The sequence below is a fragment of the Felis catus genome, chromosome F2 (assembly GCF_018350175.1).
Source record: "Felis catus isolate Fca126 chromosome F2, F.catus_Fca126_mat1.0, whole genome shotgun sequence".
Lineage (NCBI taxonomy): Eukaryota > Metazoa > Chordata > Mammalia > Carnivora > Felidae > Felis > Felis catus.
In genome coordinates, this window is record NC_058385.1 from 20762303 (window position 1) to 20780118 (window position 17816).

The 17816-nt window shown below is 43.2% G+C and overlaps 1 protein-coding gene and 1 pseudogene across 1 annotated transcript in view; one reads left to right on the plus strand and one right to left on the minus strand.

Annotated features, from left to right (window-relative positions):
• The window catches only part of TRAM1 (translocation associated membrane protein 1), a 32885-nt gene extending 22689 nt beyond the window's left edge, over positions 1 to 10196 (minus strand). The window contains exons 1-2 of the mRNA XM_023248676.2: positions 9928 to 10196; positions 1991 to 2054 (exon numbers count right to left, since the gene is read on the minus strand). Of these exons, the coding sequence (XP_023104444.1) occupies positions 1991 to 2054; positions 9928 to 10050 (187 nt within the window). The 5' untranslated portion in view covers positions 10051 to 10196. The remainder of the gene's footprint in view (positions 1 to 1990; positions 2055 to 9927) is intronic.
• Positions 10197 to 10280: 84 nt separating this feature from the next.
• Positions 10281 to 15451, plus strand: LOC111558522 (annotated as a pseudogene).
• The last annotated feature ends 2365 nt before the right edge of the window (positions 15452 to 17816 follow it).

Sequence of the window (17816 nt, forward strand, 5' to 3'; positions counted from 1 at the left end):
ACAAAAATATACATTAAGATTATAAAAACAGCACTAAGTACAACATAGTTATGGAAACAAACAAAAGAAGACTAATAACCTAATAAATAAATCCCACAGAAACATCATAGGTAATTTGCCTTTAGACATTTTGAGTCTTAGGAGCAATGAAAATTGAAGACACCACCTAGAAATCTAAGGCCTCAGAAATTACTTACAAAAGATTTGACACGTGTTAGTTACAGCCATTACAGCCATCAAAGACCAAAAAACAGGGATAGGGAGGCCATACTCAGATCCTCGAAAAGACTGTAAAATTGGTATTATCCCAGGTAGAGATCGGATTATACTTAGGTTACACAAAGTTATACTTAGCCTGTATGTCTGTCTTTTCATGGAATTTTGAAACTTTCTACCTCATTTCAAATTAAACACTTCATTATGATTCTGATGGAAAAAAATGATTTAATCTATATATGAATTAGTTTTGATCTATAAGCAGTAGAGATAGAAGCAACTGCTACTTACAATTGTTTTTAATCCTTGAAATTGTCATTTTTCAAAACAAATCTTAATCAAATACTTGTGAATTGCTATAGCTTATTACCAAGCTTTACGATTATGGAAACAATTGGGGAAAAGAAGCATTATTCTTCTCTGGCATATTCAAATTTCAAAACAACTTTGTGATTTTGAGGGATCTGATATCTAAGTCACTAAATCAAATATGGTTGACATCTGAACAACACGGGTTTGAACTGCATGGGTCCACTTACCTGCCGATTTCTTTCAAGAAATACAGTACGGTACTGTAAATGTACATTCTTGTCCTTATGATTTTAGTAACATTTTCTTTTTTTAAATAACATTTTCTTTTCTCTTAGTTTACTTTATTATAAGAATGCAGTATATAATACATACACAAAACATGTTAATTGACAGTTTATGTTATTGGTAAGGCTTCTGGTCACCAGTAGGCTATTGTAGCTAAGTTTGTGGGGATTCAAAAATTATATATGGATTTTTGATTGTGCAGTGGTCGATGCCCCTAACCTCTGCATTATTTAAGGGTCAACTGTATTTATACAACTATAAAACTGAATTAAATCCAATTCAATGTTTTATATATATATGTGTGTGTATATATATATACACATATATACATATATATACATATATACATCTATCTGATCTTGCGTTCTAAATACAGAGCCAAATACTTGTCTGAATATGTTAATATTTTATTAGCCAAATACCCTCACCCATGCTAGTTAACTGTATTACTGTATTCAATTGCAACCAATATCCAATAACAACTTGATTTTCACATAGCCCAATTTAGAAATAAAACATTTAGGGGTGCCTGGCTGGCTGAGGTGGTATAGCATGTGATTTTTGATCTTAGGATTGTAAGTTCAAGCCCCATGTTGGATGTGAAGCCTACTTAAGATTAAAAAAAGAAAGAAAGAAAGAAAACTTTTAAAAATAAAGCCTGAAAGTGTAGTTTGGATGCTATTATAACTCCTAGAGTTTACTGACTTCCTCTTTAATCAAGTAACTATTACAGGTAGAGCACAACAAAAACACAAAAATAAAACAGGCTTAAAAGGATTGTTATAGGTCCAAAACATAACTCATAGGTCAGAGAAACTGAACCTAAACACTGTACCTTTAGAAACCTTGACTGAATGATAACACTTTAACAATACACTTTAACAATATCTATTCTTAGAATTTTCTTATGGAAAAGATCATAAGGAAGAGAAGGCAAAAAGAAAAAAAAAAAAGGAAAGTCAAGTCCACTTAGAAAATACACAATAAACATTAAACACATAAATTCCGATTTTCATATAGTGCATAGGGTGCAGCCAACAAAAACATCATTTCTGCATTACAAAATCATCAAAATAATGTTCAGCCTAATCATGAATGAAATCTGTTAAAATGAAGGAATTTAGTACTCATGGAAATTTCCAAGTTTGTTCAAGTAAACTAACAGAAAACTACCTACCTGTTGCAGGGAGGGTAACATTGTACTGAAGAGTCACAAAAATGATAGAGGCTTTTGCTGTTATCTAGAAGGAAAGAAAGGAAGGAAGGAAGGAACAAAGAAAGAGAGAAAGAGAGAAAGAAAGAAAGAAAAAAAAAAAAGATCAAGTTAATCTGTGACCTTCTCCCAAACAGAAGACCAGGGGAGGAAACCATTAAAAGTTCTGCCCCAAATCTAAGAACCAAGGGCACCCTAGTTCCTGTGGCACCATGACAGGCCCAACTGGAATTCCTGATCACCAAGGAGTTGAGCTTGGGAGTGAACATAATTCACCTGAGAGTGCTGCAGTTTAGATGAGTCTGTGTTATTCCTAACTTTAGATTTCTAAAGGGACACTCTGCAGTTTCAGTAAATAGGGATTTGATCCAAATAAGACTCTCTACTCTGTACCATGAACAAAGTTCCTATCAAGAAAAAACTGGAATGTAAATTCATACAGAAAAGGAAGCACAGTTACCATGACAAAATGGATCCAAGGTAGGGTCTGTGGTGTATGTTTATCTCCCACACATTTGGGACAGTTAAGTGGTCAATAAATACTTAACTGACCTGACTACTGGTAAAAGTGAAGTGGTCAGAACAGAAAGATGGGATGCTTATTCAATATTTATAGGCACCTGGTAATGTGCTAGACAAGAAAGGACAACAAAGATGAATGATACAATTCTTGATGACTCACAGCTCAGTTGGGTCAGGAAGATAAGTAAACGAAGTGTTATAATTCTATAGAATCAGTGCAAACAGGTACTCAGGATAAAGAATGCATTTTGTTTTTGTGTTTGCTTTTTTCCTGGAGTGGGGAATGAGGCAAAGGCTTCTCAGAGCATGTGGCATGGAACTGTCTCTTGTTGGAAACAGAAGTCCCCTAGCCTCATAAAGAGGGACGAAGAGGGCAGCTTAGATAAAAGAAGAGAAAGCACAAAGGTTGAGTAGCAGCAAACATGAGGCCTGGCATGGATATGCATCAGTAAGCAGTAGACAAGACTAGAAAACTTATCGAGTGCTAGGAAGGGCCTTGTTTGTTGAACTAAATAGTTTAGATTTTATTTTGGCACAACTGGAGAATTGTGGGGGCGGGGGGAGTTTAATTGTGTTTTTCAGAAAGATCATGGATGTAACCTACTAAGTGGTCTCTAAAGCATCAGATCCATTCTCCACACTTCAACCGGAATCACCTTCTGACCATGTTCACACCTTTCCCCATGCCACCCATCCTCTATCCCCACCCCCAAAATCCTTCACTGGATTCCCATTCTCTGTAGGATAAAGAACAAGATCTTTAACGCGGCCCATACAACAATCGGTGCCCATTCCCTTCTCTCCAGCCCTAACTCAGACCACTGCCTCCCGCACTCCTCCCATTACAGGGTCTGTGCAAGTTCTATCTGAAACCCTGTTGAAAACCTTCGCCCTTCAGATCTCAGTTCAATCACGCCTTTTCAAGGAAGCCTTCCCTGTCTTCTTAGAGTAGGTCACTTCCTTGGTTAGATTATCTCAGAAAACTGTGTTCCTTTCTTTCAAAACACATACTGTTCGTGTGATAATATTACTAATTTCTATCACACTCATTAGAAAGTAAGCTCCGTAAGAGCTGGGACCATGCCTGTTTCTTCATTACATGCTTAGAGCCCAGCATGGGGCCTCCTGACCCATATCAGATTGACTGATTGGTACTGTTGAATAAATACTCGATAACACATAAAATGAAGTACACAAATCAAAATATAAAACTTCTGCAAGATACCACATGAAAGACAGTAAGACCTGAACTAACACGGTGATAGTGGGATAGAGGCAGAATAAGGCTTGGGGAGTAAGAAGAAAGAGTCAAAGATTATGTACGGACACTTACAGCTTGAACAATTAGGTGAAAAGTAACACTATTAATAAAAATGTGGAATACAAGAGGAGGAGCAGATTTTGGGGAAAAGAGGAAAAAACTGGGTTTTAGATGAACTTAGATTTCTGTGAGATACACAGGTGGAAAGACCAGTGGGCATATAAGCCTACGCCTGGAACTCTGCCGAGAGACCCTTGCTTAAAGACTTGGGAGTCTCTACTTTACAGGTAGTAGTTGAAGCTTTGGGGGTACATAAATCACTTATGGAGAGTGCACAGTGTTTGTGGAGAAGTAGGACAACATCAGAGCCACGGAGTGGGCAGAGAAAAAGCTGGTGGCAAAATGAGAAGAAATGATCAGAGAGGCAGAAAGAGAATGAAGAGGGCTTGATGCCCTTGAAGCTAAGGAGGAAACATGGCAAAAAGGTATGGCTAATAAAGTCAAGGTTTCAAAAGAGACTTGGCAGGAAAAGAGTACAGTCGACTGGACAGTTTAAGAAGTCAACAGTGGTCACAGCTTGAGTGATCCCAATGAAGCAGTGAGAGCAAAAACCACATATAGTGGACTGAAGAACACAAGAGAAAGAAAATGGTATCTAGCAATAGATGCCAGGTCAAAATTAATGTTTTTATGATGAGAGAGACTGAGCTTGTGTGGGGGCAATTAAGAAGGCGCCAGGGAAAAGGAAGAAATTCAGCATAGAAGGGGATAATGGACAGGAAGACCTCACAAGGAATGAAATGTAAGGATAGAGCTAGAAGTTAATTTTGAATAGTTTTCTTCTTAGATGAAGAAGCAGTAATGGATGAGACAGATAAGTGCAAAAGGCAGGAAAACTGAAGAAATTCACATCTAATAAACTCTTATTTTCTCTGTAGGGGGAAAAAAAAGCAATGCCATCTGTTAAGCGTAATGCGGGATTTGGATGATGAATATTTATATTGTTCCTATAGGGAAAGGAGCTGGCCAGGGAAAAGTAAAAAAGATCACTGGGTGTTACTGATGTCTGAGATTAGAAACCTTTGATTTGTAACATAATCTATCCGCACAAGTGTAGCACTTTCTCTGGCAACCCTCAGCAATCCATGAATGGAGAAGCACATAAAAGGCGGATGCTGGTTGGATATTTGCAGGGCTAATATGGAGAAAGACCATGAGGAAAGGGAGCTGAGGGCCTGGGGTGAGTGGGGACAAGTAGTTAAAGTCTACAGGAAGAAAGCAAAGCAATGCGGGGGCCAAGGGACCATAAAAGCTTAGACTAGGTAGAGAGCTGGCATACGAACAGCAGAATGAGGGAGATGGAACAATATGTAGGTTGTGGCTGTGTTCTGTTCTAATGGAATTCAGAATCTGGAAACAAGGCAGGCTACGTGATAAAGTCCACAGTATGGGCACTAAAGTGAGTTGCTTAACTGTGGTAGATATGTAAAGGTCACTCGAATAGAAAAGGCGAGGAAGGCTTCTGGTATTACCATTTGGGTCATTCATACGGATGCATTAGAGCAGAATGAGGGCATGAGTTTCTAGGGCAACACTGCTTTCATGTGATTATTTTTAATAAAGTTGACTGATTACTAAATTTCATTTTTTTGATATCTTTGTTTAGACTTCTCACACATCAGCACATAACATACTTTCACCACATACCTGTTTCTAGTTTGGAATATGAGGTCACCACTACCATAGCTAAGAAAACTACTTAGGAGTCCTTTAAAAAGGACAAGTGAAATTCTTTAAAGATAAATTTAGTATCAAATACCAAAAGCAACAAAAACTGGATTATCTTTTTTTTTTTTTTAAATGTTTTTATTTATTTTTGCGACAGAGAGAGACAGAACATGAACAGGGGAGGGCCAGAGAGAGAGGGAGACACAGAATCGGAAGCAGGCTCCAGGCTCTGAGCTGTCAGCACAGAGCCCGATGCGGGGCTCGAACCCACAGACTGTGAGATCATGACCTGAGCTGAAGTCGGACGCCTAACCGATGCGCCACCCAGGCGCCCCTGGATTATCTTTTTATGGTGGGCTTCCAAATACAATTAAAACCTGGCCTCCAGCTACTTTCGCATGTGACATTAAGTAGAGCAAGAGGAAAAATACAAACCACACATCCCAAAAAGTTTATTGAAAAAGCAAACCAGTAATCATGCTATTAGCCATTCCCAGGCCTCCTAAAACTCACACCCCAGCTAGCAATCCTTTAAATTAATATTACAATCAGTTAATAGTAAGACAAAAATGAGTTTGGAATAAAATACGTTGCAAAAACCTGTGTTACATTCCGAAGTAAAAATAACTGAGTTTATGACAGTTTTGGACATTTACAAGAAAAGAATGAGACTTACATAGATACATCTTGAACAGGTCCACATAAATCCTGAGGAATTACCTAATTCTATGAGTATGTAATATCAGGAATATCCTAATGTTTGCTTAATCAAGTGGTCACCAGCTGGGGCTTGGTATTTTTTTCTTGCTAAAATTATTTTGTGCTTGTTAGAAGAAGGTGTGACTTACTATACTGACTGCCTGAAAGATAAAGACAATTTCTGAGTATCAAATTCCACTTCCCCACCAGCTGATATAAACTTAAGTTCTTAAAAAATGAGATGGAAAGAAAATGTTAGCATTAAGGCACGTCATCCTTAAAAATACAACAAGCCTCTAGAACTCTTCCAAGATAGCTACAGTTGTAAATGCTCCCTCAAGTCTGCTTGGTACACACAACCCAGCCTCCTGCAAAGAAGCTCCTTTCCAGATGAAAATATTCCTCTTGGAAAGCCCTAACTCCTCTTATCCTCACTTGAATTCCCAAACATCCTTGTATTTTTTGATTGTTCAAATTTTCCTAACTCAAATATGAAGTCATTAGCTATAGACCGTGATATGCATTATGTGGACAGATACTGACTGCTAAAACCATGATTTTAAGTTACAAGCAATTTTTGATAACATGAAGTTTCCTGGAAATTAAACTTCGATTTCTCCAAAACAGTCTACTTCTTTTTCAACCTTTTTTGTATATGAATCTCTTTAAATGCTAACCACTGGACTCTTCTCTCACATTTAAAAATGCTGTCTTCTAGGGGGGCCTGGGTGGCTGTCAGTTAAGCGTCCGACTTCGGCGCAGGTCATGATCTCAAGGTTTGTGGGTTGCAGCCCCACATCCAGCTCTGTGCTGACAGCTCAGAGCCTGGAGCCTGCTTTAGATTCTGTGTCTCCCACTCTCTCTGCCCCTTCCCTGTTCAAGCTCTGCCTCTCTCTCTCTCTCTCTCTCTCTCTCTCCTTCAAAAATACACATTAAAAAAAATGCTGTCTTCTATTTTCAACTTTGATAAATATCTAATGAATAATAATAGCTACTATTTATGGCATGGCTCCTGTAAGCCAAGCACTGAACTAAAGCCATGATACACATTAGTTAATTTAATTCTCAGAGTAACCCAATGAGCCTCGTTTTACAGAAAAGGAAACAAGTTCTGAGAAGTTAAATGATATGCCCTAGGTCACGCAGTGAGCAGGCTGCAGAGCCCTAACTTGAACATGAACCCCTTTAGCTACAGCATCTATGCTTCTACAGTATATCTATATCGATTTTTCATTTTGGCTAGTAATACAGTATCTGTTATCACTTTGTCAATTTCACCATAAATCCTCTGACATTTCCTCAATATATTTACACAAAAGGCTTAGCAGGTTCTACAGCAAAAACATCAACTTCTCTATTATTCTAGCACAAATACTGTAATTCTATAGTTATGTTAATGTTAGTTAATTTGAGATTCAGCAGCTATTATTTTAAAAGTCACGTAGGAAAACTAACCTAATTAAGTTTTTCTGATATGTAGATAACATGCATTCAAATTCTAAAACTTTAACGTGTGGTAAGAAACATGTACAATTTGCACAAACACCCCTCTTCTGTATATTACTTTAATGTTCCCTCAACTTCTATTTAAGTCTTTGTTGTGTCTTTTCAGATTTACAAATTTTACAGATTACATGGAGTCAAAAATCCACTCACCATATAAAAAAATCATTGACATGGGGCAAGGTATAGGTGGTGAACTCCCCTCAAAATACGGTAGAAGTGTGTGAAATCTCTTACATAAAAGCAAAGTTATACCATTTTCAAGTGTCGGGATTTCTGATTTATATTCCATTTCATTGAAAACAATGCAACTATACCTTGCAGGTAATATTACTCTTAAATTATATTTTTAAAGTCAGGAATTCTTAACATGTGGAGATGGGTTATGGCAACTTTTACACAACTGTTTTTACAAAATTGTACATACCAAAGTATCACTTCAAATATCAAGGCAGAAAATACATACAAATGCAAAATTCGGAAAGTGAGTACAAGTGTTTAGAATTGCATTTTTAATATCATACATTCATATAGTACTTTACACAACCATCAGATGCTCTCACACCATATTATCTGATTCTTGTAACAGCGGCTGTGAGAATGCCACGGGTGCTGTTATTTCCTTACCCAGAAACACTGAGGCTTAGACTTGAGTCACCCAATAAGTAAGTAGCGTAGGGCCAGCCGAACAGCGTGGGACCTGTGTTAGTTCCCTTCTAACTTTTCCTTCCACCATACCTACTACCTCCTTAGTAGTGGACTGGGTGGAATAAATGACACTATCAGGAATCAAAAAAATCTATCTAGGTCCAGAAAAGCCTATTAAAAGAGAAGTAAAAGTAAACTAAAATGTTAACTTACCTAATAACACTTATAAAACCCACATCGACTCCACTTAAAAATTTTATTCATCTTGTTCACACACAAAAAAAATTTATTCATCTGTCACTGGCAGTCTCGTTCTATTAGTTTTTCTCAAGAATTCTTAATGTCACTCATTCAACAAATATTTTTAAAGCACCTACTATATCCCAGGTACTATTCCAGGCACTGGAAACAGACTAATAAAACCTCAAAGTTTCTGCCCTCACCGAAGTTATATTCCAGGAGGAGGGAGACAAACCATACGTAAGTAAAATAATTAGTATATCTGATGGGGCATAGCGGCTATATAGAAAATTTTTAAAGGAAAAGAAGGTAAGGAATGGGCGTGTGTACTGAGGAGCGAGGGAAAGAAAACCGTAGGATGTTACATACACGTTCACCTTGCAAAGTTTATTACCCCTATTCAACAGCTGTTAAATAAGTCATCAAAATACTAGGCATGTGGGAAGAGAATTTACACACTCCTGACATTTCCATTCTCTCATACTTCAAGAAACAAAAAGAAAATCACTCGGTTTCTTGGCACGGCTGTTCAGAAGCTACATTTATGGATCAGATCTTGTTTCTTTAAGAAAAAAGCAAGAGTCACGGCAAAAAGTTCGGTAAGTGACTGGTAATAATACCAGCTTGGGAGAGAAGAATGAAAACAATCGGGTGTGCCTCAATGTACCGAACTCGTGGAGATCACTCGCTGCCCCGCGGCCACCGCCCTTCAAATAGGCAGCAGACGCCTGGCTCCGGCTGTTGTCCGCTCATCCCGAACTCGGTCCTACAAGGGCCCCCCCCCCCCCGAGGCCTGGCCTCCCCTGGTCTCCAGCCCGCGCCGGTCGGACGCACTCGGCGCCCAGGGCCGGCCATCCCCCAGCCAGCCCGCCCACCCGCCCGGGAGCCAGCTCGGCGGCACAGGGGCCGCCCCCGCCGCCCGCCGGCCCCTCGCCGGCTGCCACGTAACCCTTCGCGGGAACCAGGAACTGCGCGGCGCGGCCGGCGGGAGGGGACGGGGACAGGGACTGGGGCGGGGGCGGGGTGTGCGCGGAGGCTAAGTGGGCGACGCGGTGGCCCCCAGCTCCTGCGGGCGGTGGCCAGGCCTGCCGGGGCTCGGCATCCCCAGGCCCGCGCGGGGCAGGGCAGGGCAGGCCTGCACCTCGGGGTCCAGGGGGCCGGCACCTCCCCCCCAGCCCCGTCCCCCGCGGTCCAGGGCCGAGGGGCCGAGGGGCCGAGGGGCGGGGGAGCCGGGGGCCCGAGGCTGGCAGCCCGGGGAGGGGGCGGCGGGGCGGGCGGTTGGGGCGCGGGGCGGACTCACCTCGAACATGAGCCCCAGCAGGAAGACCATCGCCACACAGGAGACGATGTCCGCGTGATTCTGCAGGATGAATTCGTGGCTCAGGACCGGGGGGCTCTTGGTGCTCTTCTTGCGAATCGCCATGGTGAAGCCACCGCCCGTGCCTGCAGGTGCTCCCCGGCTCCGCTGTTTCCAGCTGCTCACCGACTAGCTGCCGCCGCCGCCTCCCCCTGCCTGCTCCTCACAGCCCCGCCGCTGCCACTCGCTGGGGCTTCACTTCCCATCCCACAGCCAGTACGCAGCCGCCAGGGCCGCCCGAAAAAAAAAAAAAAAAAAAAAAAAAAAATAAAGGCAAGCCCACAGCGGGGGTGAGCATGCGCACCGGGGAGACGGCGCTCGCTCGTGCCGGGGCCGCCCCTGCGAGCCCACAGCGCCGCCTGGGGACCGGAGGCCGTCGGCCCACGGCCGGGCCTGGGTACTGAACCAGAGCGGCACGCCCACTGCTCCGCTGCCGGACGGAGGTTGGGAGTCGTTTGAGGCGCGAGCTTCCAGCGCCTAGTTAACAGGCTGAGTCCGCGGCGGGTCGGAGAGCGGCCACGTGCGGTGGCGTGCAGGGTCGCAAGCATGCCTTCCCGCCCACCTGCCCACGCTGGGCTTGGGTGTCAGTGCTTGTCTCCATATAGATAGTCACTTCTTGAAAGCCGCAAACGCCATCAAGATAATCTAAATACGACCACAGCCTAACTACATACACAAGGGTAAGGTGCATCCTTCAGTTTTAGCATCTTTTAAAAATTAACTTCAGAGTTATTTTGAACTGTCTTGGTGACTTAAAAAAAACTGTTGAAAGCTTGAACGAGTTTTAAAAAAGGAACAATTCCTATTCAGCCCCACCTACCCATCCTCCCTGCCCCCATTGGGTCTCTCACTGAAAACAATCACCATCACTTTGGGTTTACTTGCTTGATTCCTATTTGCATTTCTTAGTAATCTAGAGAGATGGTAGCGAAGGTTTCTGGACTAGATAGGTCTTCCTCTTTTATCTTCTCAAACCAAGACTTCTTTGTACTTTTTCTTTTAAATTGCACCACTGTTTACCCATTTGCCAAATCTAGAAACCGAAGTCATCCTGGACTGATACCTTTCAGCATTCTTCCACATCCAAACTATTGTCAGACACAGGTAATTCTATCCCCTTGCACCTTTACCACTGCCACAGCCTGAGGAGGGGACTTATTTCTTGCTTACAACATTACAACTCTGGTGAATCACTGAGTGGTTTAAGATGATGGTTTTTTGAGTCCGAATTCTGCCACTTATGACCTGAATGACCATGGACAAGTTACTTAATTTCTATGAGACTCGATCTCCTCATTTGTGTATTCATTTATTGAAAAAAATACTGAGCGTTTGCCCATGTGCTCGGCACTGGAGATACAGAACTGAATGAGAAATACAAATTAACCTGTTCTTGGGCATTTTCATTTTAGAGAGTGGAGAGGATCTTTAAACCGGATTTAAAAAGTGAAACATACGTTAAGTTGAGATGAGGGTCCTAGACAAAAAAATAAAGCAAATGGAGTAAGGGAAATGTGGGGAAGTTATATTTGCCTGAAGACTTGAAAGAGTTGAGGGATCAAGCCATGCCGATATCATTTCTATAAAGAGGAGATGATTGTAATTAAATGAGATGCAATTACATGAGATAATTCCAGGAAAGTGCTTCGTAGAGAATGAGGGCTCTATACACATTAGCTATGAATGTTCTTCTTTCTGGTCAAATGATTACTAGTTTCATTTACCTCCAAATCACCTTTCAATTTTTACATTAGAATGGTGCATTGAACAGGCTCAAGATTTCTCGGTGGTTTTCCTGTTCTTTCATGGAAAGCTAGCATGACTAAATAGCTCTTCATGATTTGGCCCCTGCCTACCCAGACAGGCTCAAACCCTGCCGTAATAAACTCCAATTTCTTAGTTCAAGCATTACTGACTTCACACACTATACACTCTACAGCATGCGCTCTCCCCTGGCTTTGTGCCTGCTGCTGCTTCTGCCTGAAATGTTTTCTCCTTTCCCCTTCATACACCCAGCACACTCCCACTGTTTCTCCAAGTCACATTCATGTGTGATCTCTTTGAAACCTTCACTGACTTCTATGACTGATCTAGGCATTCTGTCTCTTACGATTCAATTGTGTTTTTTAAAACACATTTTTAAGATTTTAAGTTGAAATTTTAGGGGCGCCCGGGTGGCTCAGTCGGTTAAGTGTCCGACCGGGTCAGGTCATGATGTCACAGTTCACGGGTTCGAGCCCTGCGTCGGGCTCTGTGCTGACAGTTCAGAGCCTGGAGCCTGCTTCGGATTCTGTGTCTCCCTCTGTCTCTCTGCCCTTCCCCTGTTTGTGCTCTCTCTTTCTCTCTCTCAAAAATAAACAAACACTAAAAAAATTTAAGCTGAAATTTTAAGTTTTTAATAATTTATATCATATAGCTCAAGTGCACAATTTGATGGTGTTGAGTATATTAACAAAGTTGTGCGACATCATCACATTCTAACTTAAGGACATTTTTGTCATCCTCCAAAAAAATCCCATACACGTTACCACTCACTCTCCATTTTCCCAGGCAGTCTTGGCAGCCCTTGGCAACCACTAATCTCTCTGCATCTCTAGATTTGCCTGTTCTGACATTTCATATACACAGAATTGTGGTCGTTTGTGACTGGCTTCTTTCACTCACCATAAGTGAGGTTTTTGAGGTTCATCCGTGTTGTAGCATGTAGCAGCATTTCATTCCTTTTTATGGGCAAAATAATATCCATTGTAAGGATATATCACCTCCTCTCTATCCATTTATCAGTTCATAGGCATTTGGTTTGTTTCCACTTTTTGGCTATTGTGAGCGATGCTGCTGTGAACGTTAGTATATAAGTTTTGTAAGGATGCTTATTTTCAGTTCTTTTGGGCTGTATACCTAGGAGTGGAACGGTAGAATTGCTGGTCATATGGCAACTTTATGTTTTACTTTTTGAGAAACTGTCAGACTGATTTCCAAAGTGGCTGTACCACTTAAGGGATCTTACGATCCTACCAGCAACGTCTGAGGGTTCCAATTTCTGTGCACGTTTCCCAGCAGTTGTTATTTTCTGTCTTCTAATTTTATCTATCCCAGTGGGTGTGTCTTAGATGTACATTTCCCTACTGACTAATGCTGTTTATCAGTAGCCATTTCATGTGCTTACTAGCCATCTTTGGAGAAATGTCTATTCAAGTCTTTTGCTAGTTTCTATAATGGGTTATTTTTTAAAAAATTGATTGAGTTATGAGTTTTTAAAATGTATTCTAGATACGAGTCCCTTATCAGACACGTGACTTGAAAATATTTTTTCCCAGTCTGTTTGTTGTCTTTCTGTTTTCTCGCTGGTGTCCTTTGAAGCACAAAAGGTTTAAATTTTGATGAAGCCCAATTTATCTGTCTTCTCTTCTATCACTTGCTTTCTGTGGCCATGGAAATCATTGCTTAACGCAAGATGACACAGATTGACTACTGTCTTTTTTTCTAAGAGCTTTATAGTTTTGGCTTTTATGTGTAAGTCTCTGACAATTCAGTCGTATTTTGTACATCGTTTTATTTTAGCCGTTGCCGTACTGTATTCTCATTGTAAGTCTGCCTGTCGCGTAGACTAGTGCTCCTCGGAAAATGGGAGTCATTTCGTCATCGTATCTCCTATCACTTGGCACTTTGCTGCCAAGTTTTAGTGCTCCATGTCTACTGAGTGAATGAAAAGGAAAAAGGTTTCACGTGGCCTAGACAAAAACTTAAAATAGTTTACCCAACAAACAAATATAAAGGTGAATGGAAATCATGGCTCTACAAATTTAGTGATTTTGAAGATACATAAAGAGCACTTGCCCTTTCCGCACTACCCAGGGAAGGGTCCATATGGTGTTGTTCTGCATTCCTGTCGTTAAAGGAAACTTTCATAATGTCCAGAGCCCTTGATGTCCTGTAAATGAAGGAGGAGGAGGGTGTCCTCAAATTCCTTGCAGCAGGAACCCACTTAGGTGGCGCCAACCTTGACTTCCAGATGGAACTACATCTATAAAAGGAAATGTGATGGCATCTGAAGAGAACGTGGGAGAAGCTTCTGCTGGCAGCTTGTGCCATTGTTGCCGTTGAAGACGGCTCCCGTCAGTGTCCTATCACCCAGGAATCCTGGCCAGCGAGCTGGGCTGAAGTTTGCGGCTGCTACTGGAGCCAGTCCCACTGCCGGCCACTCCACTCCTGGAACCTTCACTAACCGGATCCAGGCAGCCTTCCGGGAGCCGAGACTTGGGGTGGTTAGGATCCCAGGGCTGACCACCACCCTCCCACAGAGGCGTCTTCTGGTAACCCCCCTGCCATCACTCTGTGTAACACAAACTCTCCTCTGCACCGTGTGGACATTGCCGCGCCTTGCAACAACAAGGGAGCTCGCTCAGTGGGTCTGACGTGGTGGTCGCTGGTCCAGGAAGTTCTGCACGTGAGTGACGCCATTTCCCGTGAACACCCATGGGAGGTCACGCCTGATCTCTGCTTCTACAGAGAACCTGAAGAGGTTGAAAAGGAAAAGGCTGTGAGCAAGGAGGAATTTCAGGGTGGACGGACTGCTCCAGCTCCAGTGAGGTCACCGCTACTCAACCTGAAGTCGCAGACTGGTCTGCAGGCGCAGCAGGCGCCCTCTGTGCCTGTTCAGCAGTTCCCTCCTGAAGCCCGGTGCTCTCAGCCTGCCGTGCGGACCGGTGTGCAGCTCCCACTGTTCCGGGCACTGAGTTGGTAGGAACAACCCTGGAGTGGTCTTAAGCTGCCCCTCCACAAAGGCAAACAAAATGGAAATAAGGTTAACAGAAGTGAACAGTTTCAAGATAGATAGATAAATAAATAAATAAATAGCACTTGCAATGCACTAAGCAAATATTGAGCACTAGGGATATAACTGTGAACAAGACAGATTTAATATTTGTTTCTGAAGCTCATGTACAGGTGTCCCCTGCTTTTCAAAAGTTCACGTTACAACACTTCCCTTTATGAAAGACCAATGTTAGTACTTGTTTTTGACGACCAAAAGAAATCCAAAAGAGGATTTTCTCAAAAAGGCGCGAAGCAAAAATAGCGTTCAGCATCTGTTTTGCAGTGAGTGGTTACAGAGGCAGTGTGCATCCCAAGCTGCGAGAGTGACCCTGCCAAGCTCCTTCCCCTGGACCTTCCCCGGGAACTCGGCATCTCAGCATCAAGCTGCTTTAAACTGCGGCTGTGAGCATCTGTGCTTTATCTCAATTTATTTTGTACATCTGTTGGCAAGACGGGTCCTAGGGTATCAGAAAAGCCCAAGAAAGATTATTTTTTGGGTCTGAGAATGCTAAAAACCTTTTCATATACATTAATGATAATTGTTTCTTTGCTCTCTGCCATTTCTGCTTACAAAAGGTTTCAAAGGAACACTCTACTTTCCCATAACAGGGGAAACCTGTACCTGGAATAAAAGATGATAAATGAGTACTTACCAGTGTGATGGGTGTTTTCGAGACTTGCTTGGTGCAGGGGGCGATAGGAATATTCTTGGTCATTTGGAAACTAATCGTTCCAGTAAAGTGAGTTTTTAAATTTAAATAGACTCTTTCAAACCTTAAAAATTTAGTTATTTTTTACTCTTTTATGGGAAAATCCTCCATTGGTCTTTCAGTTTCATAAACCTATCATACTCTGGGCAGCCACAGGACTTGAGATGACCATTGGATATGGCAAGGCAGGGGTTGTCTGATTGCGTCAGTCTGGGTTATCCAGGAAACAGACGCGACAGAGTTAGAAGCATAAGAGATTTTTTTTGGCAAAAAAAAATCTCAGGCCTGACACCTAAGACCAGAAGGAAGGAGGACCAGGCAGGAAGATCCTCAGATGAAGTTATAGTCTGAGGAGGTTTCAGACACCCCAGTGGGGAGCACCAGCATGCTGGGCAGAAATGGGGGGGCGCCTTCCACCACTACTGTGTCAGGGACTGGGGGCTCCCTCCACGCACTCCAAAGATGATGGTGTGGAAATGCAGCGCCCACAATAACAGGCTTGGGATACCCACAGTAACTAGAGGGAGAGTGGAGTTTATGGAGAGGTTGACGACGGCAAGATGAAGTTGTCTTCTTCTGATCGCTTCTGTTTTCTCAGTAAAATACGAAATGAAACCATCAGGAATGGGGATAGTACAATGAAGAGAGAATGGGGTGAAACTGGGAGGGTGAGTGGATTAGGGGAACATAACCAGACCGCAGAAACTTCTTGAGACTTGTAGACGTAAATTCAAAGTGACACTTGTAAGCAGAGTCACACAACTGTCTCCAGCCACACCCCCCGCTTGGATATAGGTGTGGAGAAGGCTGGGTCTTACAAGGCCAGTATGACAGTGGGGCAAGGATGTTGAGGATGCGTGTAGATGAGGGCAGGGCTCATGAAGTGAAGGTGTGAGGGATAGTTGTGCTCTGACCCTCTAGCACCCTCCAGCCTACAATCCACTCTTCTGCTGTGAAAGGCATACCTCTATAGACTGCATCCCTGAGGCTCCCTTGCACTCTCTCTGACTCCTCGTTGACTTCGGCTGAGGGAAGGCACTGGCCAAAAATCAGAGGAGAGCTCTGGGGATTTATGGTCCCTGATTCCTCCTTGCCTTACTGTTTCTGGCAGTGGCTGTGGTTTCCTGTGGCCATTGCCCAGTCAGGTAGCCTTTCTCTCACTGTTCCAGCTCTCCCTGGGCTCAGTGAGCTAGCTTATTCTCTCCTTGGCCTCTTCAGGCTGTTTGTGGTCATGGCTTCCCACATTCCTTATCCCCAGGAACTTCCCTGTCTCTTGTTACTTCCCTCTACCTGCCCGCTCCTCTGTGAACAGGCCCTTCATTAAACTCTCAGCAGTTTAACCCTTCTGAACATGCCATCTGTCCCTTGCCAGTCTTCTGACAGATGCAGAGGACAGACCAATAGTGCTAAGACCTCTGAATGGGAGGCACCCATGGGGTTGAAGACAGTTGGGGTGGGACTAGTTGGCCCAAAAGGAAGTAGTCAGGGAGTGGGATGCTGGGAGTGAGTTCAGGTGTTGTGCACTCACTGGCCGTGAGGCGGTAAGGGCGTGATGAAGGGAGAGGGTGCGGAGGTGGAGGTAGGAGGAGTGCTTTGGAAGTGAGGAGTCAAGGCACCAGGAGGCTAGGGAGCTTGACACACACTTTGCATGGATGTTCAGTCACCAAGAATGACTGAAGGAGTAGAATCAGAAGGGAGCCAGGGAAGGGGCCAGCTGCCAACGGCTGACATGAACGAGGAGGAGTCAGAGAGCTTAGCAGATGATTGCCACAGGGGGATAGTGGGTGGTACAGTTGGAGGGCATGGGTTTCCAGAAGAGTTGGGGCTTTTGGGCAAGGGAGAAAAACTGTCGTCAGCCATAAGGATCATGCAAAACACCCACTCCACCCCTGAGTTCTATGGTACGTGAGGTGCGGGAGGGAAAAAATAGCCACCTTTCGACGAGGCACAAAGGAAAACAGGTTTCAGTTTTCAGTGTTCAGTTTTCAGTTAGAGCTGTGGCCAGGTTTCTGCGTAAGACGGTGAAGAAAGTGGTGGAAAGTGTGGAGGTAACACAGCTGGGGTCCTAGGGGATAAAGTAGAAGGGTTAAGGGGCTGGTGGGGGGAGGGTTGGCTTTTAGTTTAAGTCACTAAGGGGATGAACAGAGTCATGTGGGGAAGAGACAATGGTGACGATGGGTGACGCTGGAGGTTTGCTTCTGGAGAGTACCAAGGTGGGAAGTGTTCTTATGCATGATAGAATTATCCTGGTGGTCTTTTAGGGGAAAGTGGGGAATCTACTCTAATTTTAACTTCCCTTTTAGGATT